Source organism: Mus musculus, chromosome 2 (genome assembly GCF_000001635.26).
Source record: "Mus musculus strain C57BL/6J chromosome 2, GRCm38.p6 C57BL/6J".
In the NCBI taxonomy this organism is placed as follows: Eukaryota; Metazoa; Chordata; class Mammalia; order Rodentia; family Muridae; genus Mus; species Mus musculus.
Genome location: NC_000068.7, coordinates 102388933 through 102413521, shown reverse-complemented (window position 1 = coordinate 102413521; position 24589 = coordinate 102388933). Strand labels below are relative to the sequence as shown.

General features: G+C 41.2%; 1 protein-coding gene and 1 long non-coding RNA gene across 2 annotated transcripts in view; both read left to right on the top strand.

The window, feature by feature from the left end:
• The first annotated feature begins 1254 nt into the window (after positions 1-1254).
• Gm39890 lies at positions 1255-6131 on the top strand. Its single transcript, XR_866578.1, has 3 exons — positions 1255-1307; positions 1641-1762; positions 5617-6131. It is a non-coding gene; the product is annotated as a predicted gene, 39890 (long non-coding RNA).
• A 6490-nt stretch (positions 6132-12621) lies between these two features.
• Positions 12622-24589, top strand: part of Trim44 (tripartite motif-containing 44) — a 100782-nt gene continuing 88814 nt past the window's right edge. Inside the window, exon 1 of the mRNA NM_020267.2 lies at positions 12622-13509. Coding sequence (NP_064663.2) covers positions 12838-13509 — 672 coding nt within the window. The 5' untranslated portion in view covers positions 12622-12837. The remainder of the gene's footprint in view (positions 13510-24589) is intronic.

Genomic DNA, 24589 nt, shown 5'->3' with positions numbered 1-24589 from the left:
ATCCCAGGACTGGAGAGGCTAGGGCAGAAGGTTTGAGACTTTCAGGCAGCTTAAGCTACTTAGCAAGTAGAGGAAAGTGGCTGTGGTGATGTTGAAGAGTCCGAGTCACTGATGAAGACAGGAATAAATCATTTCCCAAACATGTAGGCAAAATAGAACAAGACAGTCAGTATTTAAGGGCTTGGAGCATAGTTCCATGTAGAGGACAAAATTAGCATATTTGAAGCCCTGGGTTCAATCTGAGCACAAATACATGTATACTGTCTAGCTAACAATGACAAAGCCCAGTCTTCAAATATTTCATGTAATAGTTCATTTAAACTATACTTAATGAAATATATTAAATATTTACATAGATATTGCAAATTTTCAGTTTTACTCCATACTGTGGTACATTTAAAATTGACTATAAAATGTGAGAGGGAGACTGTCATGAGAAAATGAGAAAATTGCCTTATCTGGGCAATTATCTGATACTCAGCAACATCCTATGACTTGGTCTCTGGGGCACCGGGGTACATAACTGAGGAAGTAGAAAGAGATATACCGTTGGAAAGAAGTTAGATGGTCCAATCAGAGGACTTGGATGTCTTACCCAGTTCAGGGCTGACAATGGTGTGACCTGTGTGTGTTCAGAAGATAAGTCTACTGTAACTAAATTTGAGTTTCAGGAAAGTTATTCCAGGGCCATGATGCACAGAAGCACAGAGCAAAAACATACTCAGTGTTTCTGTATGGTTGTTTCACAATCTAGATCTTGTCTGACATCAGGAGTGTGTATTTGCAGATTGGAGGCACTTTCTTCATACCTTAAGAAAATGCTTAGTTCTCCAGTGGGTACCAGATCTGTGTCCTTCCACATAATGCTGATGCCTTTCTGAAGATCACATCCAATTCCTCAGGCCACGGGAATCAGTCCCTAGGACTACCATCCGCATTCTGATGCCAATCACAATGCTGCAGGTTGTTTCGCCTGTGCTTTTGGCCATAAATCCTGTTCCTCACAGCCTTCCTGTCGGTTTGATTAATGTGCGAGAGTGGTTCACAGAACTCAGGCAGACACACTTACAATTTTATGATAAAGGATACTAATTCAAAGGTCCTGAGTGTAGAAGAGCCAGGTGTATGACCCCAGGAGGCTAACACAGGAGGAGCCTTTCAAGTTTCAGACTAGCCTGGGCTACATCACAATGCCCTACCTGGAAAAAATAAAATAAAAACAAACCAAGACAGACGAAATGGTGAATGGGGTAAGGCATAGATGGTGACCTGGACCAGTGGATCATTCTTCAGTGAGGGATCTTGAGGTGGGAGGTGCCAGGGAATGAGAGAGATAGAGAAGAAAGATAACAGCTAGGGTCCAGAGGACTGGCACAAGCTATGTTTATTAAGTTCAGCTTCCTATATACTATATTCAGGGGGAAATGACCAAGGTCAGCAGAGAGCTAAATTACACAACATTGGCAAAGAGAATATCAGCTGCCTTAGGACTGATAAGGACAGCCCAGGGGAAGAATTGGATTCCCAGAAACAGCAACCTTGACTCCTTCTAGGCACATAACTCCAGCCTCAGACCTGCCTTGCCAAGTTCATTCCTGGGTAGGAACACCAAACTCAAGTTTCCTTTCTTCTTTCAACAGGGCCTCTGAGAAGTTCCTTCTGTGTCCTTTCTGGGTGTGCCGCTCTCCAGGAACATCCATGTGAAACTCTGCAGAAGCTCTCTGAAGCCCATCCTTTTCTTCATGGAGACTTTAATGCACAGGTATGATTGGACTAATCAGAAACCCAAAGAAAATGGTAATTAAAATAAAATTGCAAATGCCTGTCCATTCCATTGCTTCTTGGCCTCTCTGAGCAGCGTCCTCTCCTCTCAGGCATGAGACAAGGCCTCTTAAGAACTGATCATTTATCCCAGCACTTGGGAGGCAGAGGCAGGCGGATTTCTGAGTTTGAGGCCATCCTGGTCTACAAAGTGAGTTCCAGGACAGCCAGGGCTATACAAAAAACCAAAAACCAAAAAGCAAAACAAACAAACAAACAAAACGAAACAAACAAACAAACAAACTGATCATTTGCTGGGCAGTGGTGGCAAACACCTTTAATTCCAGCATTCGGTAGGCAGAAGCAAGCAGGCCTTTGAGTTCAAGGGCAGCCTGGTTCACAGAGTGAGTTCCAAGCTAGCCAGGGCTACACAGAGAAACCCTGTCTCAAAAAAACCAAAAAATAAAAAGAGCTTACCATCTACTACATGGGAGAAGGTAGAGAAGGCAGATCATATAATTTCATTACTGTCAGTCTGTGGAGAGGCAATGACATCTTGAATGAGCACATCTTATTGACAGGAACGCCATGTCAAAGACCACAATGCCTCAAACCCATGGGAATGCAAAGGCCCTCGTTGCTCTGAGTGTAGATGCTGATAATGTGTCCAGATGATATTAACCACAGCTTCCCACTCCCTGGAAGACTGAAGTCTGAACTGCTCCCCTGCAGAGGCCCCTTACTGAGCTTAGCTAATCCTCCCACTCCTCCTATATGCTTCATATAGTAAAGAAGTGAATTCTCTGGCTGCGGCTAGCACATCTCCATCAGAGAGCGCAACCCCATGACCTTTTCTGAGTGTCTGTCCTTTCTTCACTCCCCATACTTCTCAGAGCTCAATATATGAGCCATGGAAAACAGCCAAATCTCACTGAGGGAGTGAAGGAGGCAATGACTCACTCTGATGAAACTCCTTGTTCTTAACTCTTATCACATGTCACCGGGAGAGGTGGACCTGAGTATGTCACCTTGCTTCTTCCCCCTTTGACCCTGTTCATGTCTCCTCTGGCCTATGTGCCCTTCCTGAACGAAGCCTCAACTTTCTGGAGTTGAATTGTAATGCTTGGTCATTATAGTCTAAACTTGAAGTAACTACTAGGTGATAGTAACTACTATCATCTTAAAATTTGTTTTTGACCAAAAAAAAAAAAAAAAAAAAAAGTAAAAAGCCGGGCATGGTGGCACATGCCTTTAATCCCAGCACTGAGGAGGCAGAGGCAGGCAGATTTATGAGTTCGAGGCCAGCCTGGTTTACAAAGTGAGTTCCAGGACAGCCAGGGCTACACAGAGAAACCCTGTCTTAAAAAACCAAAAAAAAAAAAAAAAATTGTTTTTGAAGACATAACATATTTAGTGAGCATGAAAGAGGGAGCAAGTTAGCCAGCAGCCACCTCTCATTTTATCCCTTGGTCACATCACTGTGGTCCCTTGTACCAGACAAGATTCTACAGTAATAGTTAAATTCAAAAATGAACTAGGCTGTTAAGAAAGCTGTCTCATTCTATAAGGAAAATATAGATTCCTACTCTAAACCATGCAACCGTGCACAAAGGTGACCTGAAGATGGTCTTTACTGTGAAAATTAAAGGACAGCGATGAAAGATGTTAGAGTTGTAAATGGGGGTTTCTGGGGTGAGGAGGTTAAAAAAAACCAAAAAGCCATGCTCTATGCTAAAGATCTACAGGGTTGACTGACTGTTTAAAATGGTAATCATATTAAGTTGAAATGTGGCAGATTCAGAGTGAAAATTAACTTGGGCTATCTTTAATTCCCTTAAGAAGTCATTCATGGGGACTGGAGAGATGACTCAGCGGTTAAGAGCACTGACTGCTCTTCTAGAGGTCCAGAGTTCAATTCTCAGCAACTACTCGTAGCTCACAACCATCTGTAAAGGGATTTGATGCTTTCTTCTAGTGTGTCTGAAGACATCCAGAGTGTCCTCATAAACATAAAATAAATAAACCTTTAAAAATTAAAAAATCATTCATAGCCCACCTGTACATCCAAATAAACATCCGTTTGGCTGTCAGGTAAAACAACTGGAGTGTATAAAGTTATCAGACCACTAGCTTCCACTAACTCCAAAGCTAAGAAGTAGCCAACAGAGAGTGTAACTTGCCTTCCTGATATTCCCAACAGTATACTCAGACTTATGACACTCTTATTTATGACAATAAAAAAAAAAAACATGCAGTCACTTTCGTGTGGGCGTCTGAATCTGCATCCCAGGACTAGGGTCATATATTTTTCTGAGAATGAACCATCTCTTATTTCTTTTGAGGCAAAAGCTGTGCTTTACTCCAGCACTCAATATGTTTGTGATCATGAGACAAAGAAAAATTCTCAAACACAAATGGATTTGGATTTGACTATATTAATACATAAGACCTCTTTCAGAATCACACCCTTACTAGCAATGTTAGTGGTCAGGTAGCAGATCAGAAGACGAAGTTTTCAGTGTCTAAACTGACCAGAGTTAGTATCTAGAAGGTCCAAGGAATTCATTCAAAAATCAATAGTGAAATAGAGGAAAATGAAATACTAATGTAAACATTATCATCAGACTATTCACCACAAAGAACTATTCACTTTTATTTAAAAAACTAAGATGCTAAAAAGTAGTATCATGATGAGTTTTCATGAGATTATGCACGTGTGCACACACACATAAACACACACATCTAGGCATGGTGGCACATACCTTTAATCTCAGAACTCAGGAGAGAGAGGACTATCACTGTTAGAGGCCAGCCTGGTTCACAGAGTAAGCTCTAAGACAGCAAAGACTATATAGAGAGATCCAGTCTTAAAACAAAAACAACACACACACACACACACACACACACACACACACTTATATGTCTGTGGGCCCAAGTGTATGTTGGAGCACCAAGTGTGCAGTTTCCCGTGAAGGCCAGAAAGGGGAGTCAGAGCCACCGGGTTGCAGGTATTATGAGCTGTCCAACATGGGGGGCTGGGAACCCAAATGAGGTCCTGTGAAAGAACAGCAAGTATTTTACCTGCTAAGTCATCTCTTCAGCCCCTATAGTGAAGATTTTAACAGCACAGTAAGGTGTAAAATAATGAGACAAAAAACTTCAGTTCTAAGCTTATGCAAAATTTAATACACACATTAAATAATACACACTTTGAAAGGATACATATATAAGGCAATGACAGCTAACACGGTGAAGAGAGTTTTTGTGGAAGACTTTTGGGAAAAACTTGGGGGAATGCAAGTAAAGTTTGAAGATAAAGAAGAAATAAAATTAAATTTAAATTAAACAAAATAAGAAAGTTGTCTTGCATGAACCAAGGTCAGATTAGGATCTGAGCAGTGTGACCAACTGATTTACCTGCACTCAAATTCCAAGATAAATACTAAACAGAAAGAACAGGCCTGGGGGAGATGTGCCCTCATAATCATTGATTTACAAGTGCAATGCACCAGCCTCCGAAATACGAAGTCTTTAATTAGTTCCAGATCAGAGGTGACTGCTTTTCCAAGTGGAGAAATGGAAGGCAAATATAGGGACTTTCTGCACCGCCCACCCCCATTCCCAGAGTGCTGATCTCAGAGATGATTAAGTGTCTGTCTTCCTTCTTAGCAGTCCATGCAGATAAAAGCCAAGACCACCCCCCAGGAAAGCATTTCCTAGAAGAGGAGCTTGAAAACATCATTTTGACAAAAAGAATTAGCATCAGCCCGGGGATAGGAAGCTGGCTTGAGACCAGGGAGGAAGTCAGAGATTAACTCACAATTGACTGGATGTTCTTTCATGTAATTCCCCCAGCCTGCAGTTTCCACACTGGCACAATGGAGGCACCCACTGGGAAGTGATTTATAGAAGGCATTTGAAAACACGGTGACGTAAGCGTCACGGGAATGTTTTGAGTTCTTAAGGTGAGTGCTATGATGATCAGGAAAATGAGGTTTGCTGAGTGAATAACATATTAAGTGAATGCTATCACATATCTTGATCAGGGTTTATAGCTTATCTAGGATTAGTTTTGCAGGTATTTGCTTTTAAGGTGGAACTAAGTATTATACTAAGCAGCAGCGAACCATTCAACCATTCACGTGTGAGGACTGAACGAAATGAAGTGTTCAGGAAAGCGTTGCATCAAGCAACTCAGTATTTTGTATATCCATCATCGCGGAGTCGGCCCAGCTCCAAAGACTTCATTCTTTATATTGTGGGGACTGGGCTGGAAGGTATAATATTTCACTGTACTGACATAATAGGATAAGATGGTAGCTAATATGATAACAGGAAGAGATGAGATTTTAGGTGATCTCAGGGGCTTGTTGGAGAAAATGAAACCAGGCGCTGAGATGACAGTCTAATTACATAGAAATCAGACCAGCAGAAGGGGGCCATCCACTTTTTCAGCACTAGTGGACTTGGAAGTTCTCCTCGCTCTCTTTTTAAACTTCTAAAAGCTTTTCTGAAACTAATTGTGCTACATTATGAATCACGCTAACCTTAACTCTCCTTATTTGGAGCAGTGGAAGAGGATACACAGTGCTATCACAGCTGGGGTGGGGGTGGGGGTGGGAGAGCTGCTATTGGAGGGACCTAGTAGGAAGTAGCCAGAATCTCAGCTCAGATACACTCTGGTCAGGTAACCTTTATTAAGTTGGTAGTGTTGTTTTGCTCTGTGTGTGTGTGTGTGTATGTGTGTGTGTGTGTGTGTGTGTGTGTACGCACATGAGCACATGCTTTTGTTTTGTTTTTCTAGAATTTACATTTCCTCATTTATACGGAACTCCAATTGTCAGGTAACTAGTTAGATATTATTAGGAAGATGAACTTCTACCTCATAGCAGCTTGTAAAAACAAGAACCCAAACTGCAAGTTTCTGATTACAGGACAAAAGAATGAGATCTGAGCCCTATCTCTGGCCCTAGTTAGAGACATGTTAATTCTAAACTTCCTGGGAGGTTATTAATAGATAACCAAGTTTTGTGAAATTAATGTTTAGCAGCAGGCTTTCTGGTACTTATCATTGTTCCCTCCTGCAAGAATCAATCCAAGTGGACCTGTCAATCACCTGGATAGAAACCCACACCACAGGAAAAGCCATCTGTTCTAGAGACTTTAGAAACAGGCTGAGACCTGCCAAAATTTGAGATCAGCATAATGTTCTCTTTGGCTGTGGTCCAACAGTCACCCCTTAAGAGTGGGCATTGCTTTACAATGGTCCTCTTGGCCCCTGTCCACTCTCAACCCTTGAGAAGGCTCTACTGTACTCTGTAATAAACTCCATCTCTCTTCTACACTATGCTCTGTGTGTCTTGTCTGAATTTTTTTTTTTAATGGAGGTTCCCAGGGCCAGAAAGTCACAGGGAGTCAAAGGGAGATCCTCAGTGACAGACTGTTTAAAGGCTTAAGACCTAACAGCCACATAATACCACACAATTGCCATTTAGAAATATATTTATTTCTGAGACTCTCACATGCACTCACAAGAATCACAGCTGCAGAATGCTCTGTCCTCCACATCTGCCTGCTGAGCATCTTAGAGATAGATGCCTCACAGCTGCTCTTATCCACAGTGAGAAGACAATGCCAGGACCAAGTGTGCTGAGCATCCTGAAGACAATTCAGAGTTTTCAAGTAGCTGTCATGCAGCAATAGATCATGAGTACAGATTTTATTTCATTGCTGCTCTTCTGTAATAAAAGTCTAAAATTGGAAAGGCTTTGGACTTGGGCACCAGGAAGAAGCTAGAAGGATTTTTGAGGTGAATATTAGCAAAAACAGAAGAAAAAAGAAGGGTCGGGCAGTGGTGGTACACGCCTTTAATCCCAGCACTCGGGAGGCAGAGGCAGGCAGACTTCTGAGTTCCAGACCAGCCTGGTCTACAGAATGAGTTCCAGGACAGCCAGGGGTACACAGAGAAGTCCTGTATCAAAAACAAAAAACAAAACAAGCCGGGTGTGGTGGTACACGCCTTTAGTCCCCGCACTTGGGAGGCAGAGGCAGGCGGATTTCTGAGTTTGAGGCTAACCTGGTCTACAAAGTGTGTTCCAGGACAGCCAGGGCTATACAGAGAAACCCTGTCTTGAAAAACCAAACCAAACCAAAACAAAACAAAGAAAGAAAAGAAAAAAGAAACTACTAGTTGAATTCTAATGGTCTTTGAGGTATTGTAGAAGTTTGGCTTGGTTCTTTCTCTCAGCCCCATGCTCCCAGAAATAAGACTCAGACTCAAAATATATTTATAAATACTTTGGCCATACAGCTAGGCTTTTTCTCTTATTAGATCATAAATTATCCCATATATTTTAACTGCTTTCTGCCTTTTGGCTGATTACCTGTGCTCAGGTATTGTGCTTCTGTCTCATCACATTTTCCTGGGCAAATCTTCTGGCATCTGGCTCTATCTCAGAATTCTTTCTGCCTCCTGGATGTTCCACCTATTTCCTGCCTAAGTCATAGGCCATCAGATTTATTATTGGCAAGTGCCACATCCATATAGACATAAGGATATTCTCTCTGCAAGATAGCTATAGGTGAGAACTTAAAAGAGAAAATGTTACTGGAAACTAGAAGTGGTATTTGTTATATAGAGACAGAAGGTTAGTGACACTGGCACCTACAGTGATGTGGAGAATAGAAAGTGTGCCTAATCAATTGGATGCTGTAGCCAAAGTCATTTCCCTGAAGAGTGTGGAAGATATCAGCCTGATACCTTTGCAAATGTGAAGGGAAGAACACTTCAAAAAAAGGTCTAGTTTGAAAACTTTCAGCTAAATGTGGCAGATAATGCTAAAATAAAGAAATGACTTCCAGACAAAGACACTTCCAGGATATTGCAAATACCACTGAGGACTGAGAGTATGACTGTACAATCCTTTATTTAGAACTCAAAACTGCCCATCCCAAGGAATCAGAAAAATCACTCAGACAAAAATAGGACTTCAAAGATGGCCCAGGCAGGATGTGTGCCTCAGCAGCTTCAGCAGAGGGACAGTCTCAGTGGAGAGGGCTTTGTTTTGAACAGACTTGGAGGTATGAATTTTGTGTAACAAAATAAACTGAATTATATTTTTAGGAGACTTTTATTTTTATTTTTAATATGTATTTATTTATTCTATGTATATGAGTATACTGTAGCTGCAGACACAAAAGAAGAGGACGTCATATAGATGATTGTGAGCCACCATGTGGTTGCTGGGAATTGAACTCAGGACCTCTGGAAGAGCAGTCAGGGCTCTGAACCACTGAGCCATCTCTCCAGCCCAATAGGAGACTTTTTAAAGTATTACAAACAGGAATGGAGAAAGTATAACTTAAAATGGCATTTGGGCTTGTTAGTGTCTATTGTTAGAAGTCTAAGTGACAAAGTACACAGTTCCAAACATGTATTACTTTAAATGGAAAGAGCCCAACAGGTGAACCCAAGAACTATCGAAAGTCCTTCCCACACAGGAATAGGCCTGAATGCCCCAACCAAAGAAATGCCGACATATACATAACAACTGGGCTGAAGGATGCTGACGGACCTCCCATTCAGAGCTTCCTAACTTGAACAGATTATTTCGGCCTTGCTGAGCCTATCCCATCAGTGGAGCTGGGAGTCCGAGAAAGACTGATGTTAAGATGAACAGGACTTACACTTGAGAGGCTTACCTTACACCATGACTGGGAGCTTTATCCACATTTACAGTCAGTTGAGATGCTCTGACTCTGGAGTCCTGCTACCTGGGTTGAGACTTCAACTATGGGAAAAACTGAGAGTATTTTACTTCTGGGAGATGCATAGATCATTGAAGACTGCCGAAAGACAAACTAGGGTAGCCTTTAAAATGATTCCCAAAACTCAGATCTTTTGATATTTATGCCCCTGGTCAGTTTCTTCCTACATTTGATAGGACAATATTATCTTTGTGACCAATGATCTATGTTGGAAATGATGGTGTATGGCTTAGGTCAGACAAAATATTATGTCTTTTACTATATCCTCTCTTGCTTTGGGGAACTTCAGCTTACTAAGATAGTCAAACGGTCCTATGAAAAATAGGTCCTCCCAATGGCCACATGAGCAAGCTCACTTGCAAGTAATTATGACATTTGCAGATTAGCCTTTAAATGCCTATACAACGTCCTTGCTTATATTTCTAAGCCAGAGTCGCACATAGTTAAGCCACTCCTGGATTCTTTACTCATGGAAATGAAGTAAGACAACTGATGTCTGTTATATCAAGGTTCTACATTGTAAGGTAATTTCCCAGGAAGTAATAGATTAGTATGTTAAGGCTATCTCTAGATGTTCCTAAAGACTACGCCCAGGGAGTTGAATGGTTCTACTTTCAATGGAAAGTAGTAGGGAATCTGATTACCTTACAGAATCTACTAACTAGGTCCCTAGACTTTATAAGTCCCCCCCCCCTTTTTTTTTTTTTTTTTTTTTTTTTTTTTGGTTTTTCGAGACAGGGTTTCTCTGTATAGCCCTGGCTGTCCTGGAGCTCACTTTGTAGACCAGGCTGGCCTCGAACTCAGAAATCTGCCTGCCTCTGCCTCCCGAGTGCTGGGATTAAAGGCGTGCGCCACCATGCCCGGCTATAAATTCCCTTTTTAATATTTCATCTACTTCTCTAAGATTTTTTCCATAGAAGGCTCAGAAGATTACTGAACATCACAGCATTGTGTTTTGTTAAGTTAGAGTTAAGAAGAACCAAGAGAAATAATGATAACATGTTACTTCCTCTTACCAAAGATGCTAGGGACCCTTAAATGTGTTTTTAAGGGATTGTTGTACTAGGTATTGAACCCCATACCTACCTGTATGCTAGGTAACTGAGTTGCACTCTCCACAATTTTTCTTAATTTTGTTTTGAGTCAGTGTATGTCAAAAATGCCTTTTAAGATTTATATTCATTTCAAAGGTTTTGTAAATACAATGCCATTGTGTTCCTAAAGCCTCAGCCCAGATGGAAGTAACCAAGCAGCTAACACTGCTCATAGATCCACTAATGCAGGAGTCTGGGTTGTCATTGGTCAATTTCTTTTTCCAGAATGGGGCATCAATCCCTGTTTTGAGTGAAGACATAGAAGTCATTTCCTGAGAAATAAGTGGATGGAAAACAGAGATGTGCACAGGATCGGAACAAAACAAATTATTTTTTCCAGCATTCTATAGAATTGTTCTGAGGTTAAAAAGAAAAACAAACAAACAAAACTCTTAATTTTCTAAAAAAATATATTTAACAAAAGCTGCACAGAGATTAAATGTACATTAAGAGACATCAAACATTATTTAAAATGTCAATTAATCTACATTCCTTGATGTTTTTGTGGAGATCTGGAAATCCTAGCACTCTTATTTAAAGAAATCAGACCATTCATCTCTTTCTCCTTCCCTTCTCCCCACCCCCACTCCTCTCAAAGATAGAATCTATGTTTCCTTGGCTGTCTTGGAACCCCTAAGTCGAAGGTACTAGCCTCCAACTAAGAGACCCACTGGTCTCTGCCTCGCAAGTGCTTGAGAGTGTGCATCACATGCCTAGCTATTTTCCATTCTGTAATCCACTTTCCTCTGCCCCACTAGAGCAAAATGTCCTCCTTTCTCTCTCAAATACATTTTTTTTTCTGTTACTGGAGAGACAACCATAGATGGTAGAGAAGGGGATGGCTACATTACCAGCAGCCCACCAAAAATGTCTTATGTTTAAGGTATGAAATGACCTTTGAAGTGTCATTGTCAGCATTATAAATTATGCTAAAATTAATAAAGCTTACTGATCACTTCTGTACAGACTCCTTTACATTTAATCCACAAATCCCCACGAAGGAGATATTGCTATTATTTCTATTTTACAGAGTTTGGTGTTTTTTGTTTGTTTGTTGTTGTTGTCTTTGGGGGGGGGTGGTTTTTAAAACAGAAAGATGAAGTAATTTGTCCATGATTACCAAACCTAAGTGGTGGCCTTAGGATTTGGGGACTCTAGTGGATAAAGTTCTAAAATCAGGCTTTGAAAACACCACAAGAAGATCTAGCACGGTCTGGGGCACTTTAACATTGTTTAATGTGTATCAACCGCTTTCCTTTCTCTTGGTGTCGGCTTGGAATCTAGAGTGACCAGTTAGTGACTGGGAGTTGGCATCTCACTTCAAAACTATGATCCCCCTCACCTCCCTTCACCTGACACAGCTATTACTCAGAGATTCTGAACCCCTAGGAGGCCGGGATGCAAATAGACTTTGCAAACACACAAGGCACAGTATTGCTTTGGATCAAAAATGTTGCGTGTTTGCTCAGTCAGACTGAGACCTCAGTAGCCTAGAAGAACACACACAGCCCTTTTGGGGGCTTTATGGAAATCCCAGGCGGGCAGGTTCGGTGTGATAAAGAGCCTTGGGGCCTTGGCCCCTTGAAAATCCGGGGGCTGTGATGGGGCGGGGACAGTGTCTCCAGAGTGACATAAGTCCGCAGGGACCGCAGGCTAGTGGTTTTCGGTCAGGTTGACACCTCCAGGGAGGGCGTGGGAGAGGCGGGGCCCGTCGCCCTGCTCTGCGAGGAGAGATTGCGCTCGAGCTTCTCCTTCCGGGGGGGATGCTCAGCCCCGCGGGAAAACGCAGAAAAGGGTCCTTGCCGCTTTAAGTGACTCAGGAAGTGAAAGGAGGCCGCTGACGGCGTGGGTAAAGTGGAACCGGGGCGGCGTGGGCCCGCGGCGGCCGCGATCTTGCCGGGCAACGGAGGCCGGGTTGCGCGGCGCAGGGGCCGACGGGGCGCAGGCTGCCGCGCCGGAAGTGGCGCGCGAGGGACGGGGCGCGGGCGCGGCGCGCGGCGAAGAGACCGAGCGGGCGCCAGGCCCAGCGCTGACGGCTGGCCGGGCCCTCAGGCCTCAGCAGCTGCAGACGCGGCGCGGCGCAGCGCAGCGGCGCGGCCCAGGCGGGGCGGCCGGCCAGACCCCGGGGGTAAGCGGGCCTGCGTGAGGAAGGCGCTCCGCGCTGAAGGCGGAGAGCACGCCAGCCGCTAGGCCTCGGCCTCGTCCCTGCAGCCACATGGCCTCCGGAGTGGGCGCGGCCTGCGAGGAGCTGCCTCCCGACGGCACGTGTGACGAGTGCGAACCCGACGAGGCGCCCGGGGCGGAGGAGGTGTGCCGCGACTGCGGCTTCTGCTACTGCCGCCGCCACGCCGACGCGCATCGCCAGAAGTTCCTCAGCCACCGCCTGGCTGCCTACGTCCATGGCGCCCAGGCCTGGACTCCGCCGGCCAGCGGGGGAGACGACGCGCTCCCCGAAGACGGCGAGGCCAAAGGGGAGGCCGAGGGGGAGGTAGAGAGCGAGGTCGGGGAAGAAGAGAGCGAGACGGAGGTAGACAGTGAGTCGGAAGAAGAGAGCGAGACCGAGGAAGACAGTGAGGATGAGAGTGACGAGGAGAGTGAAGAAGACAGCGAGGAAGAGATGGAGGATGAGCAGGAGAGCGAGGCGGAGGAAGACAACCAAGAAGGGGAATCAGAGGCAGAAGGAGAAACTGAGGCAGAAAGCGAATTTGACCCCGAAATAGAGATGGAAGCGGAGAGAGTGGCCAAGAGGAAGTGTCCAGACCATGGGCTGGATTTGAGCACCTATTGTCAGGAAGATAGGCAGCTCATCTGTGTCCTGTGTCCAGTCATTGGGGCTCACCGGGGCCACCAGCTGTCCACGCTGGACGAAGCCTTCGAAGAACTGAGAGTGAGTATCGGGCATTCAGACATGTCTAAGGGGAACAGGATCCCCGATTTCAGATAGCCTAGCTGTGACCACATTCATTTTCATGTATCAACAAGACGAGTCGCCATGTTGGAAGCCGTGCCTAGTCTACCATTTTGGTTGAAATTGTCAAGTTGTCAGTTCTCATCTGTGAACATACAAGAACACAGAAAATCTTGAGTATAGTTTCTGACAGTTTGCAAATTACTTCTCCCTGGAATTCAGATAGGCCATTCCTTGAGAACTGTGACGCCATTTAGGCCCATTTCTATACATGATCACCGTTGTTAGGATAAGTGTTTTGACTTAGGGCTCTTGCTATGGTAACTCAGCCCACTTGGAAAACATGAGAAAGAAACGGTGATTTTGACAAAACCAAGGAGCTGGTTCCTCTAGTAGAAGACTCGGAAAGTGGCGGTACAGGTGTTGTGGTGTGTGTCTTGAGTTGTCTTAGGTTCCTTGTTGTTTGAGACTTGGTAGGAAACAAGTATAGCTGGTAGGCTACATTGGTGTGGAGATGGAGGCTTTTATGTTCACTGGCTAGATTTGGATGTATTCAGCTTGGCCCTGTTTTTGTCAGCATTAGACATCTAGTAAATATTGATTGCATTTGGGTTGCCTTCTATGTATACAGCGATGGCTAACATTGATAGAACAGCTTTTCTGTGTTCATTAAGTAATAAGTGTTTGGTAAACGTCTGTTATGGCTTTTGTTTCCCTATGCAGTCTTACAACTGCTGGCCTCAAAATAACTACTATTTTGATAATGAAAATACTGTGTATTAATATTTCCTTTATTCCTACTTTTATTATGAGAAGTACACATGCAGAAGTGTACAAAATATATAGCTTAACAAATAATCACAGAGCAAATACTCCTGAGACCTCCACCCAGACCAGAAATCATTATTAGTACTTATTATTACTAATTGTATTATTAGTAATTAATAGAGGTATTACTGACTACTATTATTAGTAATATTGACATTTCATAACTCCAGTTATAACTGTGTTTTGGTAGCCATTTTCTTGACCTTTGGACTAACAGTTTTCTTGGTTATCTTTGTGTTTACAGCATTTGTATGCATCTCTAAACTTGAATTGACATTACGGTTTTTACATTATTGACACGCAGTGTTTTGAGTTTGTTTGTTTTTCTTTTTTTAAAGACATTTGTGCAATTCATTCATTGACTGCCTGTGATTTATTTTTCATTGGTGTATTGAATTCCATTTTATAGATATGCCAAAAATCACTGTGTACATGAAATCTGACTTGTTTTCAGCTTCTGGAATTTCTTGCTTTTATAAATAGTTACTTAGCAAGGTGGCTCATACCTATAATTCCAGCATTCCACAGGTGAGTGCAGTAGGATCAGAGTTCAGGGTCAATCTCAGTTCTCTAGCGAGTTTGAAGTCAGCCTATCATGTGAGGTTCCTTTCTCAAAAACAAAGTGGCAAACCCCTCAAATAATAGCTCAGGTGTAAGTATTCTTGGTCATGCTTCCTGATACCCATTTTTCTATATTTAACTGGAAATAGTACCGAATGTTAAACCATCTGCTTTCCAAGTGGTTGTTCTTGTCTGCATGATTATAAAGACACTTCTTGTCCTGAGTATTCACCACCACTTGGTATTAATAATATTTTTAATTTTTCTTACTGTGCTAATTATATAATATGGTATATTGTGGTTTTAATTGCATTCCTTTGGTTTCTAAGTATCTTTTGTATTTCCTCTTTTGTAAAGTACTATCAGGTCAAGTGAGCAGACTCAGAGTTAGATTATCTTTTTTTCTCACTAACTTATAGGAATATGTGTGTATTCTGGTTTTTTGTTTTTGTTTGTTTGTTTGTTTGTTTGTTTGTTTTTTCTGAGACAGGGTTTCTCTGTGTAGCCCTGGAACTCACTTTGTAGACCAGGCTGGCCTCGAACTCAGAAATCCGCCTGCCTGTGCCTCCCGAGTGCTAGGAGTAAAGGTGTGTGCCTGGCTGTGTATTCTGTTTCTTTAGTGTTTGTATCTATTTTTATTATCTTCTATTTCATGGATTTTCTTTTCCTTTCCCAGTATATTAGTAGTACCATGAAATACTGGCTGCTACACAGTAGGTCAGTAGGTCAGGAAGTATATTTATCAGAAGTTGATAAAGTAAAAGAGGTGGTTTGGTATCTAGTCTCTCTTAAGAGGTTCTGTGGAAAGATCCTTCAAGGTCTCACTCAGCCTTGGGAGTTCCACTAAAGCCCCAACTTGAGAATATTTTGTTGTTCATCTGGGATGACAGCTTCACTTTCATGTACTTCTTCCTGTTGGCTGCTTGAATATCTTTAACTTGGGGCTAAACTGTTGGATGAGGAATGAGCACTGATACTCATAGACCTCTCTGAGTTGAAGACATAATCTAGTCAAAGAACAAAGCTTTATAGTTCTGGTATGAGGGGTTGAGATGAGAAATAGTATGAGAAATGCAAAAACCTGGGTCATGGGAGGCAGATGCTCACAGATGGATGGACAGTCAACATTATGAGTGGGAAAATAAAACTGATTTTTATTAAAATATCGTTTTGCTTTTTTTGTGGGTTTGAGTATTTAGAGAACTATGAAGAGTTGTTTCTTGGCCTTTTAAGATAAGATGGAGTGTAGAGCAGAGTTACAAATGGTCTGACCCGATGTGGGAATTTAGAGAAAGAAAGTGGTTTTAGCTAGAGGCATGACCAGGAATGGTTTATTTGAGAAAGTGGTATTTGAGACATGCTTTGAAAAATGGGAAGGATTTAATAGGTATGATGTTAGATAAACCTTCTCTATCCTGCCATAGCAACAATCTGTATGCATTTATTGTAACTCTGGGTTTTATATCAGTGTTAGGTTTGTTCCCTCTATGCTATAAACTCTTATAAGTCTAGTAGTATGTATTAGTCATCATTGTATTTCCAGCACCTAACACAAGGCTGATCAGATAATAAACACACATGAAATACTTGTTAAATGTGTGTTATAAAGTATAATAATTTTATCTAATTCTAAGGCATTGCTGAAGAAGTGATAATGAGATTGTGTTGTAGTGTATCAATATTTATCTTGGAACTAAGTTCAACAATACATAAAGTAATGGAATAACTTTAGCAGCAGTTTATATAGCATGGATGTGTATTTCTCCCTGTTTTAAGTGAAGTCTAGATGTAGGCAGTCTAGGGTTAGAGGAAGGAAGCATTGAAGTTGTATCTTGGTGCTTGCCAGCTCCTTTCTGATATCTTTGTTACAAACCGAGATGGCCTCTGAAGGTCTGGCCAGCAGTTCTGACTTCTAAGATAACAGACAGGTGAAAAACACACCCCTCTATTTTCTCTCCAGAAGTATGTATTCTGGCTTAGGTTTCATGGGGCAGAACTTAATCTAATGGTTTATCTAGTTACAAGAGAGAATGGGAACTGATTTCTCCAAGCTATAATATGACAAGTTAAAAGGTGACACTGTTATTAAGGAGGAATGGTAGGGGGAATCGTGATAATCTTTGCAGTCATAGCTGCGTCATGTTGACTAATTCAGTCAGCTTCTCTGAGTTTTGGTTTCTTCTAACATGAGCTTGGTATGTGCCCCTATGGCCTGGCAGGACTTTGGATCTTTATGAAGCCTGATAGGGTATAAATTGTGTTGAATTGCAGATTCTGACTCAGTCCTCAGGGTAGTAAGTGAAAATCACAATTTTCACTGCAAAGAGATTAAGAGTTTATTCCAGAGCCAAATATGAATGACCATTGCTCAGGAACAGGTTACCTTATTCCAACATTACCAGTTTCATAGTAACAGAACAAAGGAGGTTATAGATAAAAGTGTCTTAAAAATTGATTGATGGAAACATCAGGTGCACAGGCTACAGCAAAGTGTGGATGTTTCCGCAATAGATTCAGGTGCTATTTGATAATGGTCTTTTTTTTTCTTTTTTTTTTTTGGTTTTTCGAGACATGGTTTCTCTGTGTAGCCCTGGCTGTCCTGGAACTCACTCTGTAGACCAGGCTGCCCTCGAACTCAGAAATCCACCTGCCTCTGCCTCCCAAGTGCTAGGATTAAAGGTGTGCACCACCACTGCCTTGATAATATTCGTAACCTTTGGATTTGTAGAAATTAGAATTTGTACATTCCCCCAAAAAAAAGATCTTTCCCGATAGTCACAAGGGTGCTAGTTTCAGCACAGAGGTGGACAATAAATAGCTATCCAAGGGGCTAAAGATAGCACAGGTAGAACAACTTGCCTTCAGAATAGCAACATTCGAGTTCTCCATCATCTCAAAAGTTCTAATGACGGCTGGGCGTGGTGGCGCACCCCTTTAATCCCAGCACTCCGGAGGCAGAGGCAGGCCGATTTCTGAGTTCGAGGCCAGCCTGGTCTAAAAAGTGAGTTCCAGGACAGCCAGGGTTATAAAGAAAAAAACCCTGTCTCAAAAAAACAAAAACAAAACAAAAAAAAGAAGAAGAAGTTCTAATGAGACATCAGCCTTGTAGGGTATTTAACAGAGTTGACGGTTTAGTGTTGTTTGGCTGTTTGTTTCATTTCACAGTGGTAAGTAAAAAGAAGAATTTGAATTCAGTTCAGACAGCAGAATGTATATTTTTCCTGTTGCTTTTATTCTGTGTGTATTCTCAGTGATTCTTCCACTCATTTATGATTTCATATTTTACAGAAGCATTTTCCTGTTGATTGGGTACTTTATGCATAAATACTCTCAAACTATTTTCCCATCCCTCTGATTTCCTATTCTGCAGAACAAGTGGATTTCTTAATTTTCTTTCTCTTCAGCATTTTTTTTAGTTTATTATCTGATATTTAGTTGTTACTGTGTAGTCAGTAACAATTACAGTGGCAACAAAAATGTGTGGAGAACTGTCTGTGTCCTATGGTCTGTACTGTAAACATCATACATGCTTGTCATTTAACTTTTTCATAATTTCATGAGATAAATTATTAAGCTGTATTTATGTTATTTGAAGTTAATAGTGTTATTTGAAGAAAGTTTTTTTTCTTTTGATTTCTTCATTCATTCAACACATAGTTATTGGAGTTCTTAAATTTTCTAGGTGAAGGTTTATTCAGGAAATATTTTAGCTATCAATTTATGTTTATTTTTTTATTTTTGACTTTTTAACACCCCCCCCCCCTTTTTTTTTAAGTCCTTGCATGTCTGGTACTTGATATGTAGTCTAGCCTCATACTGGCGACCTCTCCTGTCTCAGGCCTCCAAGTTCCAAGGTGTGTGCCACCATGCATGCCCAGTTTACCTGTCAGGTTAAACATGTAAGAGGAAGCACAGTTTTCCAAACTTCTTTTAGGGAGGTGCTACAAAGGCCAGCAGAGGCCGTTAGATCCCCTAGAGCTGTAGTTACAGGTGGTTCTGAGCCACTCAACTCTGGAAACTGAACTCTGGTCCTCTAGAAGAGCAGGAAGCATTATCTCTAGTCCCTCAGTGCTTTAACCCTAACTCTAAAGAGTTTGCAAAATCTGTATGCGCTTCACCACCCACTGTGGCAAGTGGTAATACTCCTCCAACTCTTGCTACCTTACATTCCATTTTCTCCATTAAAAAAAAAAAAAAAAAAAAAAAAAACTCTTTAAAAACAACAGTAACAACAAAACCACTTGGTAATAGATTTCAGATCCAAGAATGTTTTTTGAGTCTAAGGAACCAAAGATGGTTGCCCAGTATGAAAGTGGGTTTCAAGTTGGAAATTAAAGAAGATGCAGAAGGTGGTAAATATTTTTACTTGTGGGATGGTGATATTAATTTTTCATTTCATCCCTTTTTAGCAAAAATGTTTAATTGTTGTATTTTAATTATAGTCTATAAAGTAATGAGTTTCACTGTGGCATTTTCACATATGCTTTGTTTTTGTTGATTCCTTGCCTCAACTCCCCACCTTTGTCCCCTTTCCTTCCTCCTGCTGGACTCTTTCCTTCTCCAGGTAACCTCCGTTCCATTTTCATGTCACATGTATTCTGTCTCCCCTTCACATCTCTCCCCTTCCCTTGTGGTTCTCGTTTCATGACCTAACTATCTCCTACATAAACTTATAGAAAAATTAAATGCTAGGATCCACATATGAGAAAAAATGCAGTTTTTTTTTTGAGTCTAGGTTGTTTTGATTGATATATTTTCCAGTTCCACTCATTTTCAAAAAAATGTGATTTCATTTTTCATTATGAATAGATGAAATGCCATTGGTACATGCACCACATTGTATATGCAGAAACATGAGTGAAGAGTTATTTCTAGGAACATGGGCAACTTCAGAGGCCACTCTACTGAAGAAAATGCCTTGTCACCATCAACTGCTGTTGATCTGGGGAGAGATGCAGCTTGTTAAACCCTTCCCTCTCCACAGTGGAATGTTGATTGGCCAGACTTGTGCAGATGATCATAACTCCCGAGAGTTTTAATTGTGTCATGCCTGGAAGGCAGCATTCACACTTTTTCACCCAGTTAGTTCTTCTAGTCTTTTTGTTTTTTGTTTTTTTTAGTAGATACTTTCTTTATTTACACTTCTTTTTTTTTTTAAGATTTATTTATTTATTATATGTAAGTACACTGTAGCTGTCTTCAGACACTCCAGAAGAGGGCATCAGATCTTGTTACAGATGGTTGTGAGTCACCATGTGGTTGCTGGGATTTGAACTCCGGACCTTCGGAAGAGCAGTCAGGTGCTCTTACCCACCGAGCCATCACACCAGCCCCTTTATTTACATTTCAAATGTTATCCCCTTTCCTGGTTTCCCCTCCAAAAATCCCCTATCCCCTTCCCCTCCCCCTGCTCCCCATCCCTCCCACTCCCATTCCTGGTCCTGGCATTCCCCTATACTGGGGCATAGATCCTTTGCAGGACCTAGGGCCTCTCCTCTCATTGATGACCAACTAGGCCATCCTCTGCTACATATACAGCTAGAGCCACAAGTTCCACCATGTGTTTTCTTTGATTAGTGGTTTAGTCCCAGGGAGCCCTGGGGGTACTGGTTAGTTCATATTGATGTTCCTCCTATGGGGCTTCAAACTCCTTCAGTTCCTTGGGTACTTTCTCTAGCTCCTTCATTGGGGACCTTGTGCTCTGTCCGAATGATTGTGAGCATCCACTTCTGTATTTGTCAGGCACTGGCAGAGCCCCTTAGGAGACAGCTATATTAAACTCCTGTACACAAGCTCTTGGCATCTGCCATAGTGTCTGGGTTTGGTGGTTGATTATGGGATAGATCCCCAAGTGGGGCAGTCTCTGGATGGTCGTTCCTTCAGTCTCTGCTCCGAACTTTGTCTCTGTAACACCTTTCATGGGTATTTTGTTCCCCCTTCTAAGAAGGATTCTGAGCTTCTGGGCTAATAACCACTTACCAGTGAGTGCATATCATGTGTGTTCTTTTGTGATTGGGTTATCTCACTTAGGATGATATCCTCCAGATTCATCCATTTGTCTAAGAATTTCATAAATTCATTGTTTTTAATAGCTATGTTGTACTCTATTGTGTAAATGTACTACATTTTCTGTATCCATTCCTTTGTTAAGGGACATCTGGGTTCTTTCCAACTTCTGGCTATTATAAATAAGGCTGCTATGATGAACATAGCATGTGTCCTTATTACATGTTGGAGCATCTTCTGGGTATATGCCCAGGAATGTTATGGCTGGATCTTCTGGTACAACTATGTCAAATTTTCTGAGGAACCACCAAACTAACTTCCAGAATGGTTGTACCAGCTTGCAGTCCCATCAGCAATGGAAGAGTGTTCCTCTTTCTCCACATCCTCACCAGCATCTGCTATGACCTGAGTTTTTAATTTTAGCCATTCTGACTGGTGTGAAGTAGAATCTCAGGGTTGTTTTGATTTGATTTCCCTGATGATTAAGGATGTTGAACATTTTTTTTAGGTGCTTCTCAGCTATTTGGTCTTCCTCAGTTGAGAATTCTTTGGCTCTGTACCCCATTTTTTAATAGGGTTGTTTGGTTTTCTGGAGTCCAACTTCTTGATTTCTTTGTATATATTGGATATTAGCCCCCTATCAGATTTAGGATTGGTAAGGATATTTTCCCAATCTGTTGGTTGCCTTTTGGTCTGATTGACAGTGTCCTTTGCCTTACAGAAGCTTTGCAATTTTATGAGGTTCCATTTGTCGATTCTTGATCTTACAGCACATACAATTGTTCTGTTCAGTAATCTTTCCCCTGTGCCCATATCTTTGAGGCTCTTCCCCACTTTCTCATCTATAAGTGGAGTTCTTTCATCCACTTAGACTTGAGCTTTGTACAAGGAGATAAGAATGGATCATTTCACATTCTTGTACATGCTAACCGCCAGTTAAGCCAGCACCATTTGTTGAAAATTCTGTCTTCTTTCCACTGGATGGTTTTAGAGCCTTTCTCAAAGATCAAGTGACCATAGGTGTGTGAGTTCATTTCTGGGTCTTCAAATCTGTTCCATTGATCTATCTGTCTGTCACTGTACCAGTACCATGCAGTTTTTTTTTTTTTATCACAGTTGCTCTGTAGTACAGCTTCAGGTCGGGGATGGTGATTCCACCAGAGGTTCTTTTATTGTTGAGAAGAGTTTTTGCTATCCTAGGATTTTTGTTATTCCTGATGAATTTGAAAATTGTCCTTTCTAACTCTGTGAAGAGTTGAGTTGGTATTTTGATGGGGATTGCATTGAACCTGTAGATTGCTTTCGGCAAGATAGCTATTTTGACTATATTAATCCTGCCAATCCATCAGCATGGGAGGTCTTTCCATCTTCTGAGATCTTCTTCAATTTCTTTCTTCAGAGACTTGAAGTTCTTAATATACAGATCTTTCACTTCCTTAGGTAGAGTTACACCAAGGTATTTTATATTAGTTGTGACTATTTTGAAGGGTGTTGTTTCTCTAATTTCTTTCTGAGCCTGTTTATCCTTTGTGTACAGAAAGGCCACTGATTTGTTTGATTTAATTTAATATCCAGCTACTTCACTGAAGTAGTTTATCAGATTTAGGAGTTCGCTGGTGGAATTTTTGGGGTCACTTATATATACTATCATATCATCAGCAAATAGTGATATTTTGACTTCTTCCTTTCCAATTTGTATTCCTTTGATCTCCTTTTGTTGTCTTATTGCTCTGGCTAGGACTTCAAGTACTATATTGAATAGGTAGGGAAAGGGTGAGCAGCCTTGTCTAGTTCCTGATTTTGTGTGATTGCTTCCAGTTTCTCACTATTTAGTTTGATGTTGGCTACTGGTTTGCTGTATATTGCTTTTATTATGTTTTGGTATGGGCCTTGAATTCCTGATCTTTCCAAGACTTTTATCATGAAGGGGTGTTGGACTTTGTCAAATGCTTTCTCAGCATCTAATGAGATGATCATGTGGTTTTTGTGTTTGTTTATATAGTGGATTACGTTGATGGATTTCCGTATATTAAACCATCACTGCATCCCTGGGATGAAGCCTACTTGATCCAAGATGGATGATCATTTTGACATGCTCTTGGATTCGGTTTGGGAGAATTTTATTGAGTATTTTTGCATCGATATTCATAAGGGAAATTGGTCTGAAGTTCTCTTTCTTTGTTGGGTCTTTATGTGATTTAGGTATCAGAGTAATTGTGGTTTCATAGAATAAATTGGGTAGAGAACCTTCTGTTTCTATTTTGTGGAATAGTTTGAAGAGTATTGGAATTAGGTGGTCTTTGAAGGTCTGATAGAAATCTGTACTAAGCCCATCTAGTCCTGGGCTTTTTTTGGTTGGGAGACTATTAATGACTGTTTTCTATTTCTTTAGGGCATATGGGCTGTTTAGATCACTAATCTGATCCTGATTTAACTTTGGTACCTAGTATAAGTCTAGAAAATTGTCCATTTTATCCAGGTTTTCCAGTTTTGTTGAGTATAGGCTTTTGTAGTAGGATATGATGATTTTTTTTTTTTTTTGGATTTCCTCAGATTCTGTTGTTATGTCTTCCTTTTCATTTCTGATTTTGTTAATTAGGATGCTGTCCCTGTGCCCTCTAGTTAGTCTGGCTAAGGGTTTATCTATCTTGTTAATTTTTTTTCAAAGAATCAGCTCCTGGTTTGGTTGATTCTTTGTATAGTTCTTTTTGTTTCCACTTGGTTGATTTCAGCCTTGAGTTTATTTCCTGCCTTCTACTCCTCTTTGGTGAATTTGCTTCCTTTTGTTCTAGAGGTTTTAGGTGTGAAGTCAAGCTGCTAGTGTATGCTCTCTCCAGTTTCTTTTTGGAGGCATTCAGAGCTATGAGTTTTCTTCTTAGGACTGCTTTCATTGTGTCCCATAAGTTTGGGTATATTGTGGCTTCATTTTCATTAAACTCAAAAAAGTCTTTAATCTCTTCCTTTATTTCTTCTTTGATTAAGTTATCTTTGAGTAGAGTGTTGTTCAGCTTCCACATGCATGTAGGCTTTCTATTATTTATGTTGTTATTGAAGATCATCCTTAGTCCATTGTGATCTGATAGGGTGCATGGGACTATCTCAATATTTTTGTATCTGTTGAGGCCTGTTTGGTGTCTGATTATATGGTCAGTTTTGGAGAAGGTACTATGAGGTGCTGAGAAGAAGGTATATCCTTTTGTTTTAGGATGAAATGTTCTATAGACATCTGTTAAATCAATGTGTTTCATAACTTCTGTTAGTTTCATTGTGTCTCTGTTTAGTTTCTGTTTCCAGGTTCTGTCCATTGATGACAGTGGAGTGTTGAAATCTCTCACTATTATTGTGTGAGGTGTAATGTGTGTTTTGAGTTTTAGCAAAGTTTCTTTAATGAATGTGGATGCCCTTGCATTTGGAGCATAGATGTTCAGAACTGAGAGTTCATCTTGTTAAATTTTACCTTTGATGATTAAGAAGTGCCCTTCCTTATCTTGAGAGCTTTAGTTTGAAAGTCGATTTTATTCAATATTAGAATGACTATTCCAGCTTGTTTCTTGGGATCATTTGCTTGGAAAATTGTTTTCCAGCCTATTACTCTAAGGTAGTGTCTGTCTTTGTCCCTGAGGTGGGTTTGTATGCAGCAAAAAGTTTAGTCTATGTCTTTTTA